This window comes from Filicampus tigris, chromosome 3 (assembly GCF_054856515.1).
Source record: "Filicampus tigris isolate MCC_2025a chromosome 3, RoL_Ftig_1.0, whole genome shotgun sequence".
NCBI classification, from domain to species: domain Eukaryota; kingdom Metazoa; phylum Chordata; class Actinopteri; order Syngnathiformes; family Syngnathidae; genus Filicampus; species Filicampus tigris.
The window spans coordinates 12599892-12618376 of NC_141219.1; the positions used below are offsets into that span (position 1 = coordinate 12599892).

The 18485-nt window shown below is 40.2% G+C and overlaps 2 protein-coding genes across 5 annotated transcripts in view; one reads left to right on the forward strand and one right to left on the reverse strand.

Annotated features, from left to right (window-relative positions):
• On the forward strand, positions 1-14842 carry cstf3 (cleavage stimulation factor, 3' pre-RNA, subunit 3). The gene is made up of 20 exons (XM_086024958.1): positions 1-215; positions 758-862; positions 1008-1103; positions 6489-6521; positions 8440-8537; positions 8612-8678; positions 8755-8789; positions 8864-8990; positions 9067-9144; positions 9236-9398; positions 9483-9592; positions 9967-10083; positions 10183-10401; positions 10503-10605; positions 11578-11647; positions 11741-11936; positions 13003-13153; positions 13235-13329; positions 13410-13470; positions 14323-14842. The coding sequence occupies exons 1-20, from the start codon at positions 189-191 to the stop codon at positions 14520-14522; spliced, it is 2151 nt and encodes a 716-aa protein (XP_085881084.1). The 5' UTR covers positions 1-188; the 3' UTR covers positions 14523-14842.
• depdc7a (DEP domain containing 7, paralog a) overlaps positions 13817-18485 on the reverse strand; it is a 19089-nt gene continuing 14420 nt past the window's right edge. For all 4 annotated transcript variants that reach the window (XM_086024962.1, XM_086024963.1, XM_086024960.1 and 1 more), the window contains exons 8-9: positions 17928-18006; positions 13817-17819 (exon numbers count right to left, since the gene is read on the reverse strand). In XM_086024962.1, the coding sequence (XP_085881088.1) occupies positions 17596-17819; positions 17928-18006 (303 nt within the window). In that variant the 3' untranslated portion in view covers positions 13817-17595. The remainder of the gene's footprint in view (positions 17820-17927; positions 18007-18485) is intronic.

The window sequence follows — 18485 nt, forward strand, 5'->3', positions numbered from 1 at the left end:
GTCATTTCCCTCGCCATTTTGAAAAAAAATCGGCTAGTTACTGAGCAGCGAGTTCTTTGAGGACAACGTGATAGCTCAGTTTAAAGATAATGCGTGTCACGGAGCTGATTTAAAATTCGCCACAACGTTGCCATTTAATCTTTACTCATACTGTAGTACTTCTCTAACCTCATATTACTCTTGCAGCCATGTCTACAGACGCAGCAGCCGACCAGGTAAAGTTAGCTTATGTCGCATAGGCCCGTATTGCAATGCTACTGCTAATAGCGCTTGATGTTTGTCCTCGCTGTGACCATTCTAGTTTTTAAAGTATGTGCACTGTGTCTTGGTTATGTCAGAATATGTCGATCTAGCACAATAATTTCGTTTAGTTACCGATATGTCCTTATAAAGCATGCTATATTGTCGATCAAGCTCGTGGTTCCGTTGTCGTTATGGCGTCGTTGGCCTGATTTGATCCCTCCTTTCTTCTGGTATCTTTACACCGAAACTCTTTTTGTTAAATGCAAATGCACTGGAATGCAACAATGAATGATTAACAATAGAAAGCTGAACAGGAAAGTAGATGGATAAAATATGAATGAATGAATGAATGGTGTGAGGGTGTTTAATTAAACAAACGTGCATTAACTTGAATGCACCCAAACGCCGTCTTCGGCTGTATCCACCATCCTTGTCTGCATTTTTTAATGTATTTTGTTTCTTCTCCATTCTGCACCATAACGCTTCATTCATGCATTTGGTCCTTCTACTGCAGGCGGCGGTCGAGTATGTTCCGGAGAAGGTGAAGAAGGCAGAGAAAAAGTTGGAAGAAAACCCATACGACCTTGACGCTTGGAGCATTCTGATTCGAGAAGCACAGGTTTAGTGACTCAAGAGTTGCATATATGTATAGGGGTTAAAATAAAATGGGCTTAAGGGTGGTGGGCGGGGGTTAGCAGTTTGTTAAAGCCTTACTTATATTTTCCTCACATTTGTGTGGATGTAAATGCATTCTCCCACTTTAGAACCAACCTATTGATAAAGCGCGGAAGACATATGAGCGACTTGTCACACAGTTTCCAAGTTCTGGCAGATTCTGGAAACTCTTCATTGAAGCTGAGGTTAATACTTTTTTTCTTTCTCGTATGCATGCCATTTTTCCTTACATGATCAACAATGTGTTTTTCACACTGTCTCCTACATCAATGGGGTTTAAAGTCACAATTCTTGATTTGAGCCACTTGCTGAAAGTTGTTGGTTCAAGCATCGCCCTCCCATAAAATATACCTCCATCAATTATTTCACAATTATTGAGGATTGTGCCTTTAAACGTTAAAATGGGAACGGGTTTTTTTTGTTCCAAGGATTTAATAAGTATTCTCCTCGTCATATTCTTTTAAATGGGGTAAAGTGAATTTGTTGCATGTTTGGTCTGCAACAGTATTAAAACAATTTAAATGGTATTTGGAGTGCATTAGCCTTTTATTCACTTGTCGTGTCAATTTATTGCCTCCTGTGTCATTTCTTTTGGAATATGATGAACAAATACTCTGTTTTTGAGACATTCCCCACCACCTTCCCACTGAATGAATGGAACAAAGAACAGTGTCCCATTGTTTGTTTTTGCTACAACATTTTTTGTGACACAGATTTTTAAGCCCCTTTTAATTGTTTTATTTAAAAGAAAAAAACAATGTTTTAAGTCTCCTTCCTCTTATAATCTGCTGTGGAACATCTAACGTTGTGGGTAACACATCCATACAAAGTAAAAGAATGAACTATCTTGGGAAATTACGCCGTCATTGCAGCAAGATCCAGTGGACCGCAAGAAGCAGGTAGCGGAAATAACCACATGGTTGTTCTTGCTTATTGTTGGCTGTTGGTCAAAGTTGATCGGATCTTAAAGCAAGTATAGGGAGTTTTCCGATTGGTAGCCGTTTCAGTTATTTTCAAGTCCTCTTAGGCCTATGCCAAATTTCCGAGTAAATTACGATACAAATATGCATTTATGATCATTTGTAGGTTAAATGTTTTTGTGCCTTTTTAAACAGGTCCATTAAAGGGAAAGTCAAGTCAAAAATGTTTTCAATATGTTCTATGCGTCCCACTAGTGTAAACACGGTATTCTGATTAATATTGAGTTTGTGGAATATGATTTAAGCAGCAAACTCCACCTGTTTTTATCCATCTCAGAAGGAGGTCATTTTGCAACTTAGCTGTCGACTGAAAATGCCATGACAGTTGATCAGGGCTCAGGTAACGACCAATCATGGCTCACCTGTCTTCTGAGTTATGTCAAGTGATGCAAGCTGTGACGTGATTGCACCTTACATGAGCTCTTAGGCACTGTGATGTAATTTTCAGCGGATAGCCAGTGGCAAAATGGACGCCCCCCTGAGATGGATAAAAACACAGATTTTGCTTCTTAGTTTATATTCCAAAAATGCAATATTAATCAGAATGCTTTGTTCATATTAGTGGGGCTGCAAAAATAAAAAACTATAAAGAAGTTGTTTTAGTTGACTTCCCCTTTAAGCTTTGTTCTTAGAATTGCGAACTGGCTGTATCAAAAGCTGTCATGGGTCGAAAATGACTCCCTTGTTGAAGGTTCTCCACCTCTGCCGTTAGGGGAAGTCAAGTTTAAATCTTTCTTCTATGCGTACTAGTCTAATCACAGTATTCTTCTAAATATTGCATTTGTGGAATATGAGTTAAGCAGAAAAAAATCCACTCATTTTTATCCATCTTGGACGGGCTGCCAATTTGCCATTCGCTGTTGACTGAAAATGACATCAGTGCCTAAGGGCTCTGGTTGCGACCCTCACAACTCACCTGTTTTGTGGGTTTTGTCATGTGACACTCAACCTAAGCCCTTAGGTGCTGCGATTTCATATTCAGTCGACAGCAAGTGGCGATACAAGGCTAAATGGCAGCTCCCTGAGATGGATAAAACCGGGTGGATCTTAATGCATAATTCATATTCCTTAAATGCACACTGTTAATCAGTCTAGACTGGTGGGGATGCATAGAATATATTGTCAAGTGTTTGACATGACGTACCCTTTGAAGTATTGTACCTGTTAATTTTATATAAGCAGATTTCAGGTCAAATCATGCTTTCTTAGGCGGTACTGGTTTTGGCAGTTTTTCTTGAATGCTGCTGTCGAAAATATAGACGCGTTAGCTTGTACGTTCACAGCAGCAGTCTCGCTTAAAGCTTTTCCTCTTGCAGTAATTGTATTAAGCTATGGTCTATATTTGATGAGATTGATTGAGTTATTGTTTTGGATGGTGACTGACGGTCTCTGAACATGCCGGTTGCTTAGTGTTGCTTATGATTGTACTAAGGCAGGACTTCAGCTGTTATGTGTCCAAACTATTTTTGGCATGTTGGTGTTAATGTTTTCTCCTCTGTGGGATTTGCAGTTGGCCCTTCACAGTGTTAATTGCCTTGACCAAGCACCAGTTGAATAACCCCTGTTTAGTCATCTGCTGACTTCTAATGTGTATTAGGAGGTGAATGTTAAAACTAGGTCCCTTCCCCTTTTCATGTTGAGCAAGGAAGTGAAAGTCAGCACAGAGCTGCACCTCTAAAGTGGGCTAAACTTCTCTATGCTCTGGTTGCATGCGTATTAATTAGTGCCAGTGGGGCCCTGGCCTCAGACCCCTCTAAGTCCATCACTAAGTTGCTGGGTCTGGGTTTTACTCTTGATCTGTCAGCATGCACACAGAAACTAACATTCTTCTGACATACGTATACAGTTTGATGAAAAGTTACTACCGTACTTGTCCGTTTGACACTTATGACCACTAGCACAATCTAGTGAGTTGTATCGAAAATGCGCTTTTACAAATATCATGCTGTTAGAATTCATACAGACACAAATAATTTACCAATTTGTTAATCATTATATTTTATTACATATAAGACTGAACTTGAGAGCGCTTAATATTTTTACCGCATCATACATGTAAGTCGAAATATTTGGAACATTAGTTTGCATGATGCAGTGCCGCTGACTGCAAACGTGTATGACAAATGAGACTTTGAGAGACCAAAAAAAAAGGTGGGAATAACTGAACGTATCTGGTTGCACGCAAATGTCCAGACCCTCTTAACTGGGATGTGGCTGCTTTCAGAATTAACTAATCACGTTCAACTTCATGTTAAATGTGCAGTGAGCACACACCTCTCACCTTTTAAAATGCCTCTGATTAACTCCCTATACATTTCAGCTGTTCTAGTAGACTTTACCAAGACTTTTGTTCCTCTCGATTAGAAGCTTGAAGGTGTTGTGCCATCAGTGAATGATATTTCAAACTGGTTATAATTAACTCTGCCTTGAATAAGTACCAGTTGAATAAAAACCTGATCCAAAGTATGAAGCATGAAGATACTGTTTTTCTTCAGCAGGAACTGGGGGAGTTAGTCAAGGGGGAGTGTCCAAATTTGTGTCACTGTTAGCACAAAACCTTCAGGCTTCTGCTAGAAGGCAAATAAGTAAAACACCTACTAGAACATTTGAAATTTATTTAGGATCAATCAGGGGCACGTTCTATGGTGTCAGATGTGTCCAATTCTGAGCACAGCCACATCCCACCATTAAGAGGATTTGCCTCATTGTGTAACCACATTTCAGGCTTTATATTAATTTCCCCTTTCAAAAAATGTACAATCATTTTGTAATTCAGTCATGCAGGTTATGGGTCACATTAAGGCTGGAAAACGTTTTGAGATTATTTATCTGGGCCTTTTTTCAATATCACAAAAATCTAGAATTTGAGCAGGAGTGTGTGGGTTTATGTAGGTGTGAAGTTAACAAATTTAGAGAGTGACCACTACCCAATCATAACTGATAGAGTTTCAGGTCACAACACTCATGTTCAGAGACGGGAGGGCCAGTTTCCTCGAAGCTTGTATCTAAAATAAAGTGATTTTATCCTTGGGCTTGTTAGAACAATCACAATTCCAATGGTGGATTACTCTAACAATATGAGTGTAGTAATAACAGTGCCAGGTTCAAAACTGCGTTTCATAGAAGGCTTTTAACGTGGTAACAGTCAGGGATGGTGCTACACCGGGATTCGGGGCTGGGTATGGGGGTGCCATGGCCCTGTCATAACTATTTGTAGTTAAACCCCTACAGCATTTTATTTGATATTCTAAAATATATTTCAAAATTATTTTCTCAGCCCCCCTGTGTATCAGTCAAAGCCCCATTTTAGCCCAGGGACAGATTAAAACCTGGAGCCTTAGCCAGAGTCCACCTTTTTATAAGCAAGTTGTGCAAAGACAGTATGAGATATTCAGTTATGTTTTACCACATTCATTTTGAGGACTTTCTTACAGCTTTTAGTTATAAATTGAAAGAATTTTGCCCCATATGCCCCTCTCCAATGTTAATGTGGTGAAAAGGGGTACCGCAACATTCGCTTTTATGCTAACTGTACTGTTGGAAAAATAAATTATATTATTTTTCTAGCATGAAAATAACATTTTATCGAGAATGACTGGTCAGTCCGTTTTCTTAGTATTAGAATCAATGAGCTGGGTGAATATCAGTGTTCTGAACTGATTTTTTTTTTAATCCAGAACGCAAACTAATGGTAAATCTATACAGCACCTCTGTTGACTTAATAGTCAATTAATTGATCACTTATGCCCATCCCTAGTCACAAGATTTAGGTTTACATGAAAGAACGTTGCCGTCCTTATTGACTAACTTTGCTGTTTCTACGATATAACGCTTGCACTTAAAACTGTGTCTGTGCTTTATTTCTTTCCGATTTAATTTAGTTACCGATTGACTGGGTTTACTTAAAATAGACTCACAGTTGATGCCATCTTGAGGGGGCAGTACCAAGGTCGGAAACAAAAACCAATGAGTTGTTTTGTGAATCTGTTTCAGAAATAGATCCTTTTTTTTTTTTAAATGTGTTGTTTTGTAAGATTAGCTCAGTTTGTCTTTACAAAATAAAAAGTCTCAATTCCCCTGGCTGCCCTGTCTTTCTCACGCCAAAAGAAGGAAATGCTGCCAACCTCCAACAGTGGACTCTTATTTGAAGTTGCATTTTTGTAGTATGTTTTATTCATATCACAGCTCTGGAATCGTGGCATCTTTTCAATCTGGAGAGCTATTAGGATCAAAACAACACTCCGTCCCAATGGAGGTTCACACTGGTTGCTCAAAATATTAATTCCAAGAATCTGCAAAGAGAATACATTGTACACCCAGAAGCAGTTTTCCTTTTTCTTCCCTTCAAATTATATTTACATCTTACTCCAACTGGCATTTTGCCATGGTTTTGAGGCACAATCTACCCAACATTACAATCATAATAAACCCCTTTATCCAAGTACTTTGTCATTCTTGTGTGAATTTCACTTTGTTGATCTGCTGAGTTGCGTGTGCTCAATTTTGCATGAATGCATGTTTCCTGGAAGCCATTTTTTGTTCCAAATTACTCTTGAAATAATGTTGCATTTACATTTGTCTTATTTGCAGGTCAAGGCAAAAAACTATGACAAGGTAGAAAAGGTGAGTAAATGTCCTTATGAATATTGAATTGGGTCTACTGTTACACTTTGTAATTTGATATTGATTTCCCTGGGATGAACTATATTTTACATTCTGGTGTCACGCACCTTGAAATTATAATAAGGCAACATGAAAGGAATGTTATTTTGTCCCACTGATTCCAGGAAACAACGCCGTCAAACTTGCAAGTTCACACTCAGTTTTAATTTCCCCACATACTAGCCTGTTATTTTATTTTGTGTTTGTTGAGCCCAGAGTCACATCCAAAATGATTTGTTACATGTTTGGATTTTATTTGATAACTTCCCACTAGACTGTCCCCTTCAAAGGCATTGGAACAGCAAGGTCAAAAGATGAATATGAGAGAAAAGTTCAAAATTCTAGCTTTCATTTCATGGTAGTTTCATCTAGATGTGTTAAACAACTCAGGCCAGAGCACCTTTTGTTTGAAGCCATCCACTTTTCAAGTGAGCAAAAGTATTAGAAAATGAACTTAAAGTGAATAACATTTAATATTTGGTGGCATAATCCTTGCTTGCAAGAACTGCATCCATCCTGCAACACATCAACTTCACTTAGACTGTTGCAATCTTCTTTTGAAGTGCTTTTCTGGGCCTTTACTGCAGCCTCTTTCAGTTTTGTTCCTGGGTGTTTCCCGCTTCAGTCTTCTTTTCAGGAGGCGAGATGCATGCATGGGTTAAAGTAGAAATCAACCCAAACATATTTTTTTCAAGAATATGTTCCCAGCAGGCCCACTAGTTGAAACACGGCATTCTGATTAATATTGCGTATTGGTAATATGAGTTAATCCACCCGTTTTTAGCCATCTCAGTGGGCGGCCATTTTGTCACTTCTGTCGACTGAAAATGACACCACAACTGCTCAGGGCTCGGGTAACGACCAACCACGGCTCAGCTTCAGAAAACAGGTCAGCCGTGACAAAATGGTCGCCACCGAGGATGGACAAAAACGGGTGGATAAAGTCTTATTCCACAAACGCAATATTTATCAGAATGCTCTGTTTCAACTAGTGGGCTTGCATAGAACACATTCTTGGGAAAAAAAAATGTTTTGGTTGACTTCCACTTTAAGGTCCGGTGATTGACTTGGCCAGTCTATGACCTTACACTCTTGCCCCCTGAAAAAGTCCTTTGTCGTTAGCAGCAGTGTGTTTTGGGTCATTGTTTTGATGCACGATAAAACTTCTCCTAATCAGTTTGGATGCATATTTCTGTAAATTGCTAGACAACTTTGCAGACTTCAGAATCCATTCTGCTACTACCATCATGAGTTACATCATCAGTAAAGACCCGTGAGCCCATTTCAGACGCATCCATGGAAGCCATGACATAACCTCCACCATGCTTCACAGATGAGCTTAGGGTTAGGGTTAGGGTTGCTTTTCTACCATAGACAGCTCTCTGGTCTTCCTGTTTGCTTAATAGCAAATGCAGTTTTCGCAGGTGAAACCCAATGCCGAAAACAAGCACTATCTAATGTTGAAGCAATCATTCTAAAAGGCAACACCTGAGCAACTAGAAACATCCACCAGTCACGTATTCTAATACTTTTACTCACTTTAAAAGTGGATGACTTCAAACAAAAGGTGCTCTGTCCTGAGTTGTTAAACACATCTAGATGTGAATACCATGGAATAAAAGGCATAAATCTGAACTTTTGTCACATATCCATCTTTTGATATGAAACTCAAACGTCTTCGGTATAGAACAAAAACAAAGGAGTTAAACTTAACGTTCCAATACTTTTGAAGGAGACTGTATACACGATTTTAAAAAAGGTCTCAAATGAACAATGATGTTCTCTAAATAGATTTGTTTTTGCTTAAATGCATGAATGCAAGCTATACTTCTAAATTGTGTGTCCTAAACTGGTGTAATCTCCAATCTCTTTGCTGCAGTTGTTTCAGAGATGCCTGATGAAAGTGTTGCACATCGACCTGTGGAAATGTTACCTCGCATATGTGCGAGAGACCAAAGGAAAGCTGCCCAGCTACAAGTAAGCTTGCGTGATTCCTGCAAATCTTGCTGCTGAATATTCAATGAATTCAAGACACATTTTGCTGCCCTCAGGGAGAAGATGGCCCAGGCATACGACTTTGCCCTGGATAAAATTGGCATGGAAATTATGTCATATCAGGTACATTAAATAGATATTATTTTTTTAAATGTACATTTACTACTGTTCTCTAATGCTTTGTGATGCTTTTTCGCAGATTTGGGTGGACTACATTAACTTCCTAAAAGGAGTGTGAGTGATTTCCCTATCCTTGTATATACCATGTAAGTTAACACTGACGCTGATGTTGTTTTATGGATCACTAGTGAGGCTGTGGGCTCATATGCTGAGAACCAGCGCATCACAGCAGTGCGGAGGGTCTACCAGAGGGGCTGTGTGAATCCCATGATTAACATAGAGCAACTCTGGAGGGATTATAGCAAATATGAGGAGGTGAGCTCATCAATCTTGGCACAGCCTCGGTCTATTGTCACTATTAATGCTGACGGTCGGTTATTCAACACGTCAGGGAATCAACATACACCTGGCCAAGAAAATGATTGAGGATCGAAGCAGAGACTACATGAATGCCAGGAGAGTAGCGAAGGTAGGGCACCTGTGAAAAATAACAGCGAGCCAACTGCTTCCTTCAATGTCAAGGTGGCGTTGCTGAATCCGCGGATGTCTGGTGTGCGCAGGAGTACGAGACCGTGATGAAAGGGTTGGACAGGAATGCGCCCTCGGTGCCGCCCCAGAACTCCCCCCAGGAGGCCCAGCAGGTGGATATGTGGAAGAAGTACATCCAGTGGGAAAAAAGCAACCCGCTGCGCACAGAAGATCAGACGCTCATCACAAAGAGAGGTGACTCCTTGTCTGTGACACTCCACTAATTAGCTTGCAGCACTGCAGGAAATTGGCTCTCCTGACTTCTTTGACTTGTCGCAGTGATGTTTGCCTACGAGCAGTGTCTGCTGGTGCTGGGGCACCATCCTGATGTGTGGTACGAGTCAGCTCAGTACCTGGAGCAGTCCAGCAAGTTGTTGGCAGAGAAAGGGGTACAAGATATTGTTTTTAATTATAACCGTGTTAATTAGGTACATCTGTACTTTCTCGTGTGATGGACAAACATTCTACCTTTACAAAGATATTAAAGCTCAATAATCATCATTTTAAAGGAATAACTGACAGTGTCAGTCAAAACTAGGTCAAGCAACAAGCCTCTTAATTGTGTACAGTCTAGTATTGTGCAACATATTCCGGATATCTTCAGCCATGCTTTACTAGTTTATTTTATAGCAAGTCCGGATCTTTAATATTGGAGTGCTTGAGTTGGGTCGCATAAAATTGTGAAGGTATACCTAAGCAAGTGTGTTTGAAATCATCACACAGCATCATCTGACCACTAATGGCCACCTTTTGTTCCTCTCAGGACATGAATAACTCCAAACTATTCAGTGACGAGGCCGCTAACATCTATGAGCGTGCCATTGGGACACTACTGAAGAAGAATATGCTTCTTTACTTCTCATTTGCCGACTATGAAGAAGTGGGTCACTCAATGAATTGTTACTGCTCTTCAAAAACAATCCGAGACATGCGGGGGACGATCCTTCATATTTCTTTTCTTCTTTGCTATCGTTACAAGAGCCGTATGAAGCACGAGAAGGTGCACAGCATCTACAATAAACTGCTGGCCATTGAGGACATCGACCCCACATTGGTGTATATACAGTACATGAAGTTTGCCAGGAGGGCGGAGGGCATCAAATCGGGCCGCACCATCTTCAAAAAGGCCCGCGAGGATCTGCGCACGCGCCACCACGTGTATGTCACCGCAGCTCTGATGGAGTACTACTGCAGCAAGGTGATGTGTGCTTGTGATGGTAACCAGAAGGTGACACAAACGCTTTAAGAATCATCTTAATGTTTTGTGTTTTTTTTTTTTTTTTTTTTAATGCCCAACAGGATAAATCTGTGGCCTTTAAGATTTTTGAGCTTGGTTTGAAGAAGTATGGTGATATTCCAGAGTACATACTCGCGTACATCGATTACCTCTCACATCTTAATGGTAGGTTCTGTCTTCATTTATTTTCTCATTGGCAGTGAGTAGCAGGCATCCATTGGTGGGAAGCCTTCGCTTGCGCAAATGCGTTTTTAAATTAACTTTTAGTTTGTATTATTTTTTATTGTAATGCATTTTGGGATAATTGGCATAATTATAGTGTTTTTTAAAAAAAAAAAGTTAAAGCTAGAGGACAACTGAAATGAAAAAAAATGACTTGGTTGGAGACTGTTTTGCTTAGCAGTAGCATTAGCCGCACAACAAATGGTGTTATCAGACACAGTAAAGGTCCACCTACATTCAACTAGTGGCGCCACATTTGCTGCTTGGGGCGAGGTGCTTATTTTGTTCAAGTGGACCCACCTGTGAATGAACTGAAGAAAGGCCTCCATTATGGTTGAGGCCACAATTTGAGGAAATACCTGATGCATGCTGTTTGAGAGTGATACTTTGGACCCATTTGCCATCCCGGAAGCTGTATTATGTAGAGATGTTCTCAACGGTTCTGACCCGTGGGCCCCTATTTTCCTATTGTTGTCAAGTCGCGACTCACTGTCACAGAAGAAGAAATCTCTTGTTAAAAATAGCCTTTCAAAACACATGTATTAGGGATGGGCGAGTATCGGATAACAGTATCGATATTGGGTCAATAGCAATCTTATTTCAAGGTAGCAGGTACTCTTGAAGCTTGCCGATACCAGCCATCGATACTCACAACAAACTAAAAAATCGAGTAAATCCTCCTTGCCAGTAGTTGGCACACTGATGAGTTTGACGGCGAACCGTCAGGTACGGCATGACTTAAACCGAATTGGTTTGTAAGTGGGAACGCACTTTGATCTGTCACTAACCTATTCTAAGGCTGTACTAATAACCTACCCAAAATGGCTCCACAACCCACCAGGTGAGAATTACTGGTGAAGAGAAAACCCTCCCGGTAGTCATGTAATAAATGTTTATCTTTCTACTCCCCTACAGAGGATAACAACACCAGAGTTCTGTTTGAACGGGTCCTCACCTCAGGAAACCTTTCGCCAGAGAAGTCAGGGTACATGCAGTGTTCATTAAATTGACTCATCGGCCAACTGGTCTTGTCGTCCTCGTTTTGATGGACTTGTATTTCCTCTCTCTGCCTTCTCAGGGAGATTTGGGCTCGTTTTCTGGCCTTCGAGAGCAACATCGGCGACCTGGCCAGTATCCTGAAGGTGGAGCGGCGCCGTTTCACAGCCTTCAAGGAGGAGTACGAGGGCAAAGAGACAGCTTTGCTCGTGGACAGATACAAGTTCATGGACCTGTATCCTTGCTCCGCCAGTGAACTCAAGGCTCTGGGATACAAGGTGTGTGCTTTGACCATCACTCTTGCCATATAGTGAAAACAACAACTGGGTGAATGAAAATCTTAAAACTACACTTACTGTGCAACGACATAGCTGTTTAAATAATGATTTGGTACAGAGCTTGGTTTTAAGTTTACAGTTTGGATCGCATCGGGTACAGTAAGGAAACAAAATACAGAACAAATTGAGCAACTTTTGTTTATAACAGAACAGATTTAATGTCATTTTCAAATGAATTACATCAATAGTTTGTCTCTTTAGAAAATGAAGATTGCAGACAAATGCAACCGTTTGAGTAGTTTGAATTATGTGATAAAAACGTGTAGGATTACATATACAATGAGTCTCAGTCACTGAAGCAAGAAGCAGATCTAGTTTTGGTATGATGAAATCATTAGACGCCTGATAGCGATTAGATGCGGATGAGAATGACAACGCGAACATGAATGTTATAGTAAATAGGAAAGAATTTAACTTTGGTGCCACAGACCGCAATGATATTGTCCCACATTGTAACATTGGAACCGCGCAGCTAGCAATAGCTCGCATTAGGCGAGTAGGACTATATTTCCCATGATTCTTAGACACAGAAGCAGGAAATAGTCCTAGTTCTGGTATGACGAAAACATATAGACGCCTGCTAGTGATTCGATGCGGATGAGAATGACAATGTGAATGTTGGAAGGCATTTCAATTAAAGACGACTGAAAAGCTGACATCCATCCATACATGTGGCAAATGGCATGTATACAGTATATTCCATATATCCCACATACTGTATGTATTCTGTGTGTGTGCAATTTATATAGAAACCGCTGCTAACTCTGGAATGTGTAGATTGTTTCCACCACATCCTTTGTACTTAGTTATGCCCTTACCTATTTTTATGTTGTAAACTTGTGTATGTATTTGATCATTTTTATGGCTAGTTTTTAACAGAATTCAACGAAGAATTGTAGCGAGCCTTTGCAGGACACATAAAATGTCCTGAATTGCCAGATCTGGCCCGTGAACCTTAAATTGCCTTGCATCTTACTCTGTTGAATTGATTGAATTGTGTTTGTAGGATGTGACTCGTGCCAAACTGGCAGCTCTTCTTCCTGAGGCTGTGGCGGCGCCCTCTGCGCCCACGCTGAAGGACGAAATAGACCGAAAACCGGAGTACCCCAAACCGGACACCAATCAGATGATCCCCTTCCAGCCGCGCCACCTAGCAGGTGCCCAGTCCTCGTCTAACCCTTGAACCGCGACAGCTGTGACGGCTTGTGCTCATGACTGCCTATTGTTTGTGTCTGCAGCTCCAGGCCTGCACCCCGTATCCGGCGGAGTGTTCCCAGTCCCCCCGGTGGCTGTCATTTTAATGAAGCTGCTCCCTCCGCCTACGTGTTTCATCGTCAGTAACAGTGAACACCCATAGTGGTCTGCTGCTTTGCTTGTGTATGTTAAAAGGGTGTGTGATGGTCTGCTCTGCAGGGTCCTTTTGTTCAAGTGGATGAGCTCATTGAGACTTTTAGGAGATGCACACTTCCGGAGAGTAAGTTCTCCCTGCCTGTCTTTTTTTTTCTTTTTTTGTGTCCCACCCTTTATCTCTGTTGCTCTATCTATCAATTTCTATCTGTCTGTTTTTATCTAGCTATTTTTCTCTCATTCTCCTAATCTAAAAATGTGGTTGTGATAAACAAGGTGCAGTTTATAGTGTAGTTTACACACTACAGTTTTTAGTGTAAAACCATGAATAATTTACACCTCCCATAAGGCAGCTTTTTGATATAGTACATTTTATACACAAGGTAACTCAGTGTGTTTCACATTGAAGGTGTTTGTAATTGCCTATAGGTGCTACAAGATGGCGACAAAGGACCTAAAACAGAGACTGTTAATCCTGTTAGGATTGATTTATTTACTGTGGCCTGTAACAACACAGGCAAATAATATAATCTGCCAAGTAGCAACACCATGCACCTATTATGTACACAATCATGAACTCATCATAAACCACTGTATGCAATAATATTAGTCAGCACACTAGCTTAAAGTCATTAAGCTCACCTTGTGGCTTTTACACACGGTAATAAATATGAGGGAAATACAGGCAAAGTAGACGACACCGGCTGTTAGTAGCTGCACCAGGAGAGAAACAAAAACGTACTTTCACTTTGAATGTGCATGAGGCGAATGGAAGGACTGCCCACCAAAAGGAACATCACAAACAGAAAAAGTACCAACAATTAATTCAATCTAGCAACAACACCAATATTCCACTAGATGACGTCCACGTATTAGCGAGTTTTTAAGCAACTGCGGATAGGTGAAGTCACCAATGCCGGACAATGAATATGCAAGATTTACTGTATACTCATTCTCTCCATTCCTTGCCCCTTCAAAGCTGTCGAGGCTGCTGTGGAGCTCATCACGGGCAGACTGCCAGACGGTGGCGGCGAGGGCAATGGCGCCGTGGAGAACCACGCCGCCACCAAGTCACTCAAGAGGCCCAACGCCGACTCTGACGAGGAAGACGACAAAGGAGCGGTGGCGCCGCCCGTCCATGACATCTACCGCGCTCGCCAGCAGAAGAGGATTCGATAGAACGGCCACTATGGCGTGAACCTTACAAGAATGTAACAAGCGGCCAAAGGAGGTAATATGTTCGTTTTTGGAGAGTGTTGGGCTGATGGAACTTGGCCTCTGTACAGCAAACACACACACACACACACACACAACCTAAGCCTGAGTGTCCTTGTGTTTTTATGTTCAAAGACTGACTGATACTGTACAAAGTTTTTAATCCAACCATCATCGGTTGTGGCAAACAGCTCAGTTCTTGGCCTTGTGTTGTTCCAGTGTTGGGAAATATTTTTAGATACCTGGAGGAGACGAGCTCTCAATAAAAGTGTACATTAAGTTCATCACGTGTCTTTGGTCTCTTTGTTTAGCCTCACAACTCTAAAGAACAATTATTGTGCAGCCTCAGTGCAACTATTATACAAATCCAAATGCTGATTAATATAGTGTATAATTAGTCGTATGGCCCTTGGCGGACTCACTAAAAACTGAAATGGTCCTTAATTAATGGTGCAATTGTTTTCCAGTACAAACTACAGTTCAGATGTTTCATGCTCGCCATGCCCACGAGGGGGCAGTATTTGACATCTTTCTAGAACAACAATAGCTCTGGTAAAGTGAACGAACCACTGTTCAAAAAGCTGTTTTTACTCCGTCATTCCATTCAGTTTCTATTATTTGGGTCACGGGCGAGGTGGAGCCAATCCCACATGACGAATGAATAGAAAATACACATTAAACCTATATCAGATTTTTTTCTTTCTAACTCGAATTGTGCAGGATCTAGGGTACATTTTTGCCTGATAGACTATGGTACACATTTATGTACTGTATATTCATACGATTCAAAATGTTTGTTAGTTTGAGCTTACTGTGGCAAAGCATTTGTCACCTGCTAAGAAAGCATCCGTTTCCTCTGTAAACGGATCTCATTATGGAGTACCCTGTGAAACACAAGCTCGACGACGTGACTGAAGAGAGGCTTTTGGGGCTCAGAAGCCCGCGGGGGATGAGTCCCATGAATCTCTCCAACTGTTTACAACACCGCAACATTAGACTTTCAAATTAGCGTCAGAAGGCTTTCTCGGGCGCAGCTGGTCTTCATCACATTTATTTGGAACACTTGTTCTTTTCTCAAAAAGCACGCACATCCATACTTGGCTGGAAGAACATTCGCTTAAAAATATTAGGGAAGTATTGTATTGGGATTTGGGGCACACCTATTGATGAATTCCTCAACATCAGATTGGACAAGTTATGCCTGAATCTTACTTAAACATGTCGGATCTAGTATCAATGCTTCCAACTTTGTTGTTCCCAGTGCATTAGGTTCAAGAAAAGCATACTTGGATGACTTCGAGTTGAAGTACAATCAAGCCACAGCCTTAATCCTAAACAAACAGCTCTAGGATGAACTGCAACAACAACATAAAAGCTGTTGTAAAGCTGAAAAGCGACAATTTCATTCCATTTTTGCTACCTGTAATGCCAGGTGTCTCAATATATTAATTTATATGAGAACCTCCAAAGTTGAACACAATTGATTGTGGTATACTGACTGACTCGCATATCGGAAATAATGTTAAGCAAATAAATTTGTTCTGGGCCAACAAAAAGAAAACCTTTAACTCCTCAGATACTTAAAGCATGACCGTCAACCTTCTAAAAATATATTTAAAAAAATAACAAAAATGCCATGGCAAAACATAAAGTACTCAGCCTTCACCAAAGCTTGTATTGCTGATGCTGTACTTACCCGCCACATTTTCCTATTTCGCACTAATTTTCATTTCCTGTTCGATGGTGAACACACACTTGTGATGTGATTGCGTCACAAAAAAAGAAGTTAAAGAAAAAGCAAAACCTTTTAAATGATTACTTGGCTGAAGTCTCTCACGACAGCTTTATTTGTTTGACTTTTGAGGCATATTTCCCCCGAACGTTTTCCAAATTGTACCATTTTGGGGCATCAACTACTGTAATTTACAGACTATAAGCTGCTACTATTTTCACCTGCTTTTAACTGTGCGTCTCAAATAATGATGCAGCTACTTTATGGATTTATAAGGGCAAACAAGCTTCATGCCACCAATATTTGCATCCGCCCTCGGCTATGTCCCATTTCTCAGAGGGGCTGGTCTCACATCGGGGAGCAGCGACATTACCGAGATACGCAGCCCGCGAGCGAGCAAGGTGCAGCCTGATGATGTGAGACAAAGCCTTCTCACGTGACGTTACAAAAAAGCCCCAGATATGCGCCAACCATCTTAGAGACGACAATGGAAAGTACTTCTTGCCATCTGTGGAACCCACTTTTATACAAAACATGACATTGGACATCGGGTATGTGTTCATTAAAAGTTCCCATCTCTCTTTAAATTTAGTGGGTGCAACATATAATCAGGTGCGCTCCAGGGCTTTCCAGTGATATTTTTGGATTTGTCATAATGGTTAGTTTTTATTTCATTATGACTTTAGTTTTTTTTATTAAGTTACGGGTAATTTTAATTGGTTTTTAGAGCATGTCATTTTTTTCCCCCGATAGTTTTTCGTTTTAGTTTTAGTTTTTTGTTGATTGCAAGATTTATATAAAAAAAAAAAACATGTCAAAGTATTGTGTAATAAAGTAAAGTCAATTATAATATTGAAACAACTATTTGACCTGCCTTTTTTTGTACGGACATACAGCAATACAAAAATAAATACATCTAAAATAAACTCTGAAAGCCCACGAAAACAAAGAATATTTTTTCTATAATTATACTTAATTTTAGTTACTGTTATAAACATACGTAGTAGTAGATGTAGTTTCAGTTCGTTTTCTTTTTTTTCTTTTTTTTTTCAAAAGCATTTTCGTCTTCATTTTATTTCAATCATGAAAATTGATTTTCAATTTTACTTTTAATCTTTTGGTGGGTTTTAGTTTCCGTTAACTATAACCTTGGTTCGTTCAATAGTCCGTAAATTACGGCATGTTCATAAAAATCACAGTTTACTCCTCGCAAATCCACATTCACAGTCAATATTTACACACAAAGGCCACATTTGTTCACATCTACTACCACTCTGTACATTATATTACACCAATCATAAATAATTACTGTAGCAACATGTTCATGCTTGATAACTTATTGCCAAAATACTGCACAAAAATGTCCGGGTGGCCTTTGTAGAACTGTGCTAGCAGACGTCTCCTTTCCTTGTTGGGCAGGTTGGGGTTCTCGTGGATTGTCCGCAGTAACGACCACAATTCCTCTTTAGTGTGTTTGTCTCCATTTTCCGAATAAGCCTTTGCGCTCTCTCTTGTGCAATATGTAGATCCTGAATTTACAGAGGGGAAGGGAATACAACAACAATATGGGAAATAAGAGTAAATATTTTGTTTAAATGAAGTCAAATAGATGATACAATGAAGTGAAATCTGCATACCTGTTACCATATCTGCATCTTTCCCGCAAACAATATTCTTTAATCTGTCACTGACCATCTTGTGTAGTGAAACAGGAACCTGATGGCAGTAAAATTGTTACTTTAGCATTAGATTTGCTATTTACATTTGTAATACAGAAACACCAACAAATAGTGTTTATTTTTTTATAACTGTATGTATGTACCTGTATTTATGTAGGTAGTTGTGCATGATACTCCATTATATTTACTTAAAGGGATGGTGGGGATGGCCCAAGTTCATTTTATATATTTTTTGATCGGGAAAATGAGAAGAGTTGTCATTTTCTATTTTATCAATAAATTTGGGAGAAATTAGGAAATAAGTAACTCCATGAATAACGCCCCTTGATAATGAGGAAAATGTCCGCGCCCCCTACCGTTTTAGATAACCCCGTTTTAGACAACAGAACTGTCAAAGCGAGCAATATTACCACGCTTGCCTTCCTCCCTTGACGTAGACCTCTGAGACCGAAAACAACATAAGACCAAAAGGGGGCGGGACAATATGTAGTAAATCTGATCACAAAAAAAAAGACC